General features: G+C 49.6%; 1 protein-coding gene across 1 annotated transcript in view; it reads right to left on the bottom strand.

Moving 5' to 3' along the window:
• Positions 1-2,688: 2,688 nt before the first annotated feature.
• The window catches only part of LOC137357372 (vigilin-like), a 91,404-nt gene continuing 83,902 nt past the window's right edge, over positions 2,689-10,190 (bottom strand). The window contains exons 26-28 of the mRNA XM_068023655.1: positions 9,773-9,889; positions 8,453-8,584; positions 2,689-7,407 (exon numbers count right to left, since the gene is read on the bottom strand). Of these exons, the coding sequence (XP_067879756.1) occupies positions 7,315-7,407; positions 8,453-8,584; positions 9,773-9,889 (342 nt within the window). The 3' untranslated portion in view covers positions 2,689-7,314. The remainder of the gene's footprint in view (positions 7,408-8,452; positions 8,585-9,772; positions 9,890-10,190) is intronic.

The following is a 10,190-nucleotide window of genomic DNA, read 5'->3' as shown; positions in this document are numbered from 1 at the left end:
GTTCTGTGGTGGTCTTTTATTTTTGTTATATTTGTCATTAGACTTGGTGTGCCCCGAGGGAGTTTTTCTGTAGATTGGCGGATGCTTGTAAATTTGGCCTAAGGTCAGAGGGAGTGAGCAAATACAGATTGGCTTACCATCTTTTAAGCATTTTTCTTGCAACGTGACACAGATATATGCATGTGTGACCCAGCGTAACTCCTGGTGTGTGGCTAACTCTTCCCATATAGATATTTACTAGATCTCCAGTGGCATTGCTCATGGTGTGAGCATTGTTTTATAAAGGCTGGGTCTATGATTTTCTTGTGATGGGAGAGGTGTGCAGGCTCCACTTAGTGCACTGCCCCCCTGCACACACCCTCCTCCCCTCAATTCCACTGGCAAGATCAGGAACGCTGCCGGTCCAGCACCTCCTCAAGGAGGGAGGAATCCCCCGACAGCTGAGTTAACTTATGATTCTTGTAGGGGTGGGTTATAGGACAGGGTTAGTGGATCCTGGGAGGGAGTTAGTTTATTAAGGGGGGGGGGGGAATGTAAGCACCACATTTCAACACACACACATACACAGCACATATATACACATACATACCACATATACACAGATACTCGGCAGCACGGAGGATTCGACAGGAATCGGGAACAGGATCCCAGGCTGATTCCTTCTCTACACTCCCCAGTTTGGGCTGCTGAATACTATGACCATCGTGATCTAAAAGCTGGAAGAAACATATTTTCTGTAGAAGTCAACAAAAAATGAAGCCCAAATGTTTCTGCGAGAATGTGGAACTCGCTCCCCCAGGGAGTGGTTGAGGTGAATCGTGTCAATACATTTAAGGGGAAGCTGGATAAACACATGAGGGAGAAAGGAATAGCAGGAGATGCTGATAGGGTGAGATGAAGAGGGGGGGTGGGGGTGGGAGGTGGCTCGTGTGGAGCATGAACACCAGCACAGAGCAGATGGGCCGAATGGCCTGTTTCTGTGCTGTAAATGCTATGTAAATGTATTGTTGAGTTTAGGAGAACAAGGCGTGATCAGATTTTGAAAGGTTAGTAGGATTCGAAAGTGTAGATAGAGGAAATACAAGAACAAGGGGACACATGCTTAAAATTAGAGCTAGCCCATTCAGGAGCAAAGTCAGGAAGCACATTTTCATACAAAGGGACTTAGAAATCTGGAATTCCTTCCCCCAAAAGTCAGTGAATACTGGGGGTCAATTGGAACTTTCAGGATAGAGATCCATGGATTTGGTTTTTTTTGTTAGTGAAGGGTATCAAGGGATATGGAGTAAGGGCTAGTAAATGGAGTTGAGGTACAGATCACCCATAATCTAACTGAATGGTGGAACAGGCTCGAGGGGCTGAATGGCCTCCTCCTGTTCTGGGGGGGGGGGGGGGCCACCATATGGAAGGTGGCAGCAAGGTGCTGCGTCCCACGGTGGGCTCCTCTCCCTTCAGACCTACCTGCTGATGCCTTCCTGCACCGACACAAAACGGACTGCAGCGGTTCAAGAAGGCAGCTCACCGCGACCTTCTCAAGGGCAATTAGGGATGGGCAATAAATGCTGGCCTGGCCAGCGACGCCCACATCCTGAAAATAAATATTGAATTAAAACCTCGTTACAGGCATTTTTAGGACTGTAGAGCTCGCACCTGGCGAGAGGTTGCCTCAAATCCTTTTCACACACTGGGTCATATAGATCAGAAAAATTTCTCCCACTGATTTTGGATATGGTTTGGATCCATGTCCTGGAGATAAAACAATGTTGTGAAACTGTCTACATTACTCAGTCTTTTAGTGAAAATTGACGCTAAACATAACAGCTTGTATTTCACGCCTCGTCTCTTGTTTTTAAGAGGCCTCCCGCCCCCCACGTCCTGTCAACACCGACTGGGCCAGTGTTGACCAGTACCGTTACCAACTAACCATGTTTAGCTCGCTGGGAATCCAGACTTGGCTTTCTGCTAATCCAGATGTGGTTAAGTGGGAACCCAGATGTGGATAATTGATGATTCTGGGGGTGACTCATGGTGAATCCAGGTGTGCATACAGGGTGATCCAGATGTGGCTTAATGGGGAATCCAGATGTGGTTAAATTGTGAATCCACAAGCACCTGAATGCCTTTCTGATTGGTAAGTAAACAATGAGTAACAGACACCGTGTGATCTCATATTCGTACGACATACGCGTGTGGATGTGAACCTTTTTTTTTGGTCTCCGTTTGCAGTGGAAAGTCTCAAAGCAGAGTGTGCGAGTGTTTTTTGATTGTTGTGGCTGCTTTACTTCCTTGGTTTTCTGAATGGCGGTGGATGTTTAAGTCAATATGCTCACGTGAAGTCCGTTTACCTGTGTTGCACGGAAGGCGCTTTCGACGAAAGGTAGCGCACGTGGCTAAGGACTGTCGCCCTTCAGCGATTTCTGTTGGACAGGTGGCCAGTGAGTAGCAGCAAGCTGTTCAACTGCGAAGGCATCAGAGCTAAACCTCTCAGTGCCCTTCACTTGACATCCCCATACTCAGGAGGATTTCCCCCCCCCACCCCCACCCCGGGAGATTTCAGTCCTAGTCCCCAGGTAGGTGCTGAGGCCAACTTAGCTGCAATTAGCTGAACTCGTTGGGGGGGGGGGGGGTGGTGGGGAGGGGGTCCAGCTCCAGGAGTGCTGGGGGAGATAATGACAACACAAACTCAGGTTGAATGAGTGCCAGGCAGTTTAATGACTCGCAAACACTTGTTTCTCTCATTCCATTTTATTTGGAATTATAAAAGTCCAGTGTCACCATGTGACCTATACATTTGCATATTCTTCAATCATATTTAAGGCCAATAGTGTTTAACTTATTTTCCTCCTCGCGTTGTTTTCTTTCCGTTTAAACTGTCTCACACAACACAATTTCCGGTTCGGGTGTGAGACACTGCTCACTTCTATATTTTAACTTAAAACCAGAAAATGTCTCGTTCCTTTTTAAAATAATTTAAAACCAGCTTAAATTTAATATTAATTAGAAATGTTTTTTTTTAAAAAAGAGGGGGCAGGTTTTAGGGATTCATTTTAACAGACCGACTTCAAGCACTTCTCTAAAAACAATGTGCGATTAAGTGAATTGATTGTTTTTTTGTGGGATAGGTAAGGAGGGAGGGAGAGAGGAGAGGGGGAAGGGAGAGAGGGAATGGAAAGGAGCGAGGAAAGGAAGGGGAGTGAGCGAGGAAGGGAAGGGGAGTGAGCGAGGGAAGGGGAAGGATGTGAGGGAGGGAGGAAGGAGGTTGAGGGAGGGAGCAGGGAGGTAGGAGGGAGGAAAGGGAGGTAAATTCAGACTGGCCTAATCTGTAACGGTCCTAGTCTCCTGGCTGGAAGGGATAAAAGCTAGCCTCAGTAGTAGCCCCTTTGGGATCATCACATTGTTTTGAGACAATGCTCCCCTCTAAATTACAACAGTGCGAGGTTCCACACTTGGGTAGATTACGATGGGGAGGGAGGAGGGGGGAAGGTGAGGGGCGAGGTTTGAGGTTTCACTGCTCTGGCAGGGCACAATGCCTTTGCTGTCCAATCATATCTTCACAGTCAAGCTTAAATATTCCTTCATTAATATCTATTGCTGCATTACGAACAGCTTCACAGTCTGTAGGGAGGGAAGGCTTTGGAAGTAAGAGATATATTTAAAAAAAAATCTGAATGGAGGCTAATTTCTCGGTGCCTGGGAGCGAGTAACAGGGCGGGCAGGGAAAGAGGGGAATTGGTTAGATCAGAGTGGTGCCCTGGCCCCATATTCAACGAGAAATCGCCAAACGCCTTTTGGGGCTCATTGCTGGCAACCTGTTTACATACACACATACTCGCGCGCACACACACACACGCGCGCGCACACACACACTCTTGTGCACGCATACATTCTCACACACTTGTGCAAACACACGGTTGCGTGCCCGCATGCACACTGTACGCGCCTAGTTTCCATACACGTTGAGAAATGTGACACTTCTTTCAAAAGTGTAAGATTATTTTTGTCAATTTAAAAAGCTATTTGTAAATACTGTCTGAAGGTAGTCGCAGACAAACCGATGCCAACTCAAGAGACAGACCTGGCGACCCGAAGCCCATCCCATCCAGGGGACGTGGGAGGTGAGACATGGTACTTGGTGGGAGAGGGTTGCTGGACTTGTTTTGTGACCTTGGCCCTTACCTACCTAACACAAGACGGCTCCGGTCGGGGGATGTGGTTACACACCCGGGGTCAAGATCTCCCCTCGGGATCGACAGATGCTGTGAGGTATAGTGAGGAACACGGATTATAGGAAAGGCGGGGCGGGGAGGTAGTGGGGGGCCAGGGATTACTGTCAGCGGGAACGGGGACACAGAGTTACACAAGAAAAGGGGCAATGCCTGAGCTAAAGTGATAGACAGAGAGCTGACATACACAATCATTTAATGCTCCTCCGTCACTATCAGCAGTCCAGAAAGTGGGGGGGGCGATTCATTCAATATTTAATTCAAACACTCAAATGATAAAAGGAGAGGATACCTAATAGAGGTTTTCAAGATGATGCGAGTAGATAGGGAAAAATTATTCCCTCAGGCGAGGACACAGACTTGAAATCATCGGTTAAAAATCTAGAGGTGGGGGGGTGGAGATGAGGAGAGATTATTTTCACTCAGGGAGTTGTCGGGATCGTGAATGCTGGACCTGAATAGGTGGTGGAAGCTGATTCCATGAGTAATTTTACCAGGGAGTTGGATGGGTGGTTGAGGGTGAAAAACTGACAGGGTTGTGGACAAAAAAAGCAGGGGTGTGGGACCAAGCACCACCGCACTTTCAAAGAGCCAGCTCAAAGAGCCAGCACAGGCAGGATGGGCCGAAAGGCCTTCTTCAGTGCTATACGTTTCAATGAAAGCAATTCAGTGCAAGCCAGCGTAAAGCTTCGTGGTTTATGAGTAATGTGCGTGGAGTAACTGTGCAACTCAGGAACCGGCTTGACTATACGCTGGGAATATTATCGTTGGGAGTATTTGTTCCCTCACTCTTCATCCCCCTCCCAAAACGGTCGAAACCCAACCAGAAGGCTGGAGAATTCCTTCCACTGTTAAGTCTTTACAGTGCTCTTTATCCAACAAGAATCTAGGCACCTTGATAACGTCAATCGAACCCCCGCCACCCCGCTCCCATGCATCCATGGCCTTTTGGGGAAGGTAGCGAGTTCTAAATTTTCACCACCCTCTGAGTGCAAGAATCTTCCAGAAGAAAGTCCATCCGACAAGCTAAAAGACGGCCCGCTAACATTGTTGGACGGGCGGAGGGAGGTTCTTCAGAAAACAAGGGACTGACACATGGATTAAACTCTCAGGTCGAGGCCTGGAGTCCTTTGAGAACCAACTGGATGCTGTGGGGGAGGCGAGGGGAGCGTAGGGTCTTTCTGAGTGATGGGCCGAATGGCCTCCTTTGCCCGTGAGCGTGTTGCGAACAGTAATTTCCAGATTGCAAGGGAAGCATGGTTCACACCCCTACAAACTCTGTTTTGAATACGTGCTCCCACTCTCTCTCCATATACAAAGTCAACAAAGCTCCTACACTTGTCCCTCATGCTTACAATATTTACAACAGTACTACCAGAAGGGAGGAGCGAGAGAGAGAGAGAGAGAGAGAGAGAGACTCTTGAATAAAGGTAAATTCAAGCTGTTGTTGCATTTCTTTTCCACTGACAGGCTGACCTCCTCCGACCCTCTCTCCCCTTTGGGCAGGTTCAGTGTGATCCTTTTAAGAAGTAACTAACCCCTTAGGGTTGGGCCAGAAGTGTGAATTGTTATTTCCACTGTCTCTCAGTAGTGAATGGTCGGGTACAGGGATGAATTGACTTGTGATGTCCCATGGAGAACTGGCTTCCTGAGGGTCGTAGTGTACCTCCCCGCTCCGCTATTTCTGGCCTCCCCCCATCGTCCATTCCTCCCCCCCCCGCCTTCCTCACCACGACTGTGACTTATTTTTAAGCATCCAAGGTTATTTTCAGAGACTGGTGAGAAAGGTGGGTGCTTGGGGCAACATGTGCTCGGCTGCTGACACTGATCTCTGCTCCGAGCTGACTGTTTGTTAGGAGAATGTGCTCGGAGACTGCATGGGGTGGCAGTAAGTGGTGGGGGGGGGGATTTTGAAACTGGCCAGCGCAGCCAAGATAAATAGGCTGGGTCATTAAAAAGTGCCCCCCGCAACTCCCAGTGACGTATCCACCCATTTCCTGCCGATCCTGATCTTAATCTGCTCTTTTGAGGGATCGGGCAAACCCAAAGCTGGGAAGTTGGTGAGCGGGAGAGGCGAGTCCTTCATTAAATGTGGTGGTCGGGGCCTGCTGATGTCATTGGGCTCAGCGCAATTTTAACACAGGTCTGAGTGGGGGAGAAGGGGAGAGCAGTCTCTGTAGCTTTCCCGCCAGGGAGAAGCAGCGGAGTCCCTGAAAGGTCAGGCTTTCACACCCCTGCCTCTTCCGCCCTTCTCCCCCAACCCCCTCACCGGCCTCCTCCACGTCCCACCTCCCGGCCTCGACCCCATCATCTTGGCACAAGCCACAGCCATGGGTCAAATCTGCGGGTGTGGCAGCCTCTCCCTCCCCTCCCCCACGGCGTGCGCTAAAACCGCCATGGCCTCACTCCGCCGCAGGGCAGGGAATAAAACTTCCTACCGAGGCTTTAGAATTGAGACCGACAGGGATTCTTCCAGAGAGAGCGAGAGAAAGAAAAAAAATCCGCCGGCTGCCTCGGAAGCGTTTGAGCGAGAGGGCACTCGCGAGGTAAGTTAGGCCCGATCATCGGAAGGGTCAGCGGGCCAGTGACTGGCCAGGTGGGGTAGGGGGGAGTGTGACGATGGAAGCTGAGAGTGGCATGGTAGTGGATGGTGGGGAGGGGACGAGGGCTTCACGGGGCGTGGGGAAGCCAGCCCGTTGAATTGCCTGCAAACCTTCAGACGTTCTGCTCCTCTGGGAATCCATTTTGAAACAGGACGGTCAACTCCTCAAAGCATCGTGGGACCCAGGGTGGCCAGGGGTTTCGAGGCTTCAATGCGTGTTCCTCCTGGCCCTGAAGAGGAAGTAACGGAGGTGCAGGAGTGTCAGGGGCAGGAAACCGAACAAAGTATGGCTTTGGTTTGTTTCCTTGAAACAGATTGTACACAGGACAGTGGTACTACAGCTAATACCTCTGGACATTTCAATTTTTATAGAAAACTGTGACAAGTCAAAGCTTCAGAAAAAGAACACTGAGATTCACAAAAAAAAAAAATCTTTTTTTTCTAACTGCACAGGAAGCTTTTCTCGAAAGTTACCGACCACTCAAGACCCTAGAATTTCTTCGGGCCCCAGGCGGAAGTCTGCCTTGGTGCGACCACGGTTCCAAACATTGGGAATTCCTCCGCACTGCTCACATCCGGGGCCTGCAGGGGACACACAAGACACGTTCGGGTCAGAGGGCGCGAGCTGAGGAAACAGCAGCCCCCCCCTTGCCCCGCCCCATCACCCCCCACCCCCCGTCCTACCCCTGCGGAATTAGCGGGCACTAGCTGATAGGAAAGCCTCAGCCCATGCCACAGCTGGCTCTACCTGTAGCTGTTCTGTGCCAGGCTGCAGCCCCCTGTGCTCGTTGAGCTACACCCGGTCCAGCAATGCCTCAATTTTAAAACTCTCATCCTTGTTTTCACACCCTCTGTAACCTCCTCCAGCCTCACAACCCTCCGAGGCCTCGGCACTCCTCCAATCCTGATGAATTGCGCTCTGGTGAAGCACCCTGGGGCATCGTGCTCCATTAAGGGTGCTACATAAATGCAAGTTGTCGTGAGTTGGGAAGGATGTTGCTCTTTCTTTCGGTCAGTCCCGCGCACAGAAACAGGAGGAGGCCATTCAGCCCCTCGAGCCTGTTACATATGATCAGGAGGAGTCCATTCAGCCTTTCAAGTCTGTTCCATCATTCAAGTAGACTGTGGCTGATTTGTATTTTAACACTTGGTTGTGTAACCCTTAATAACCTTGCCTAAAATCCATCAATCTCAGTTTTGAAAATTTTCAACAGACCCCAGCCTCAACATTTATTTGCGGGAGAGAGTTACAGATTCCCACTCCCCTTTGTGTGAAGAAGTGCTTCCTGACATCACCCCTGAACGGCCTGGCTCTAATTTTAAGGTTCTGCCCCCTTGTTGTGGACTCCCACCTCCCCCCAACCACCAGAGGAAATAGTTTCTCTCTATCGACCCGATCGAATCCTTTAATCATCTTAAAACACCTCGATTAGATCAGCCCTTAATCTTCTACACTTGACGGGATACAAGCCTCGTTTATGCAATGGTTTTCATAATTTAACCCTTTCGACCCCGATTAAATCGCCCCTTTAATCTGCTGTACCTCCAGGATCAACGTACTCCGCTCGGATTCGGGGCCCCACCTGAAACGTTCCCAGCTCGCTCTGTTCCCGCTCCGCGCGCTCACCTTGTTACCGGGGGCGTTCCACGGAGCGTCTCTCACGACAAAGCCTTTCGTCGAGCCGCGGGGCTCTTCCTCCACCCGCGAGGGCGGCTTCATGTACGCCGCCATCGTCTCCGACTCCACAATCGCCATCATCTGCGCGTCGAGGCCGGGGAGCCAGAAAGAAATCATGTTTAGAAACACTGAGGATAGAAATACGAAAGAAGGGAATGCAAAAGAGGGGCGGAGAAAGGAAGAGAGAGAGAGAGAGAGAGAGAAGGACGTTTCTATAGGGCCTTTCATCATCTGGGGACATCCCAAAGCTTTTTACAGCCAATGAATTACTTATAGTATGTAGTCACTGTTGGAACGTAGGAAACAGGGAAACACTCTCTCTCCCAAAAAGCTGCTGGTGCTGGTGGTCTCCTCCTGTTCTTATGAAACAGGCTCAAGGGATTCATCTCACCCCATCAACCTACCCTTCTATTCCTTTCTCCCTCATGTGTTTCTCCTTCAATGTATCAACACTAATTCACCTCAACCGCTCCCTGTGGTAGTGAGTTCCACATTCTCACCACTCTCTGGGTGAAGACGTTTCTCCTCAGTTCCTTATTGGATTCATTTGCGACCATCTTATATGGAGTGGGGGGAAAGAAAAAAAACTTCTGGACACCGTTTCAGTCTGTTTTCTGCTGCCTTGTAGAGGAAACGTTGTTGTTTTCTGCCTGCGTTTAAACCACGAGGCTTGTAAAAACGCGGCACCCCTATGTTGAGGAGTGCGGAGAAGAAATCAGCCTGGGATCCTGCTCCTGATCACTGTCCAATGTATGTGTGGATATCATTTCTATTCATTCACAGAATGTGAGAAAAAAGCAAGCATTTATTGGCCACCCCCAACTGCCCTTGAGACAGTAGTGAGAAGCCACCTTCTTAACAACTTGCTCGGCTATTTCAGAGGGTAGTTAATAACCAGCCTGCAGTCACATCGAGGCCAGACCTGATAAGGACAGCAGATTGCCAACTTTTAAGGACAGTAGCGAAGCAGGTACATTTTTACAATTCCATGACCACCAATACTAACACTAGCTTTTACCAGAATTATTAATTAATTGAATTTAAATTCTCCAGCTGCTGTGGTGGGACTTGAACTTATATCTTGGGATCATTTGTCCAGGCCTCTAGGTTACTAGTCCAGTGACATAACCACTATGTTACTGTCCCCGTATAGAGGGACACACCCTCCCGTCCTCTCTCTCTCTCTTGGCGCTGTCCTGTTCCTTGGCCCTTTGTTTCATGAGGACAACCTCACGCACAGGAAGCTGCAGCCAGGGCGTGAGGACTTACGTATTCTTCCTCCAGGTTGAGGAGATGATCAATGGCATTGTCGACGTGCTCGGGGAGCCCCGTTACCGTGACACGGTTTGGGTCGTCGGAGCCTGGCGGTGGGAACCGAATGTCGACCTGCAACAGAACGGGACACGGACATGCGCGTTACAAAGGAAGCATCCAGCCGCGGGTAACGCTCGCGCCTCCGAGTCAGAAGGTCATGGGTTCAATACATTTCAGTTCAAAGTACTTTCCCCACATTGCGCACTGCAAAGAAAATAAATCCCCTGACAGTTTAAGAAGCATCTTTAAACCTGGTCGGGCCTAGACGATGAATGGAGCCATTCTGTATCACTCCAGTTTGCCGCCCAACAGTGACGTCCCTGTCACCAAGAAGATCTGTGGAGGCTCTCTGGCTAAAGGGACAGTGTTTTAA

The sequence above is a fragment of the Heterodontus francisci genome, chromosome 48 (assembly GCF_036365525.1).
Source record: "Heterodontus francisci isolate sHetFra1 chromosome 48, sHetFra1.hap1, whole genome shotgun sequence".
Taxonomy (NCBI): Eukaryota; Metazoa; Chordata; class Chondrichthyes; order Heterodontiformes; family Heterodontidae; genus Heterodontus; species Heterodontus francisci.
This window is presented reverse-complemented; position numbering and strand designations above follow the sequence as displayed.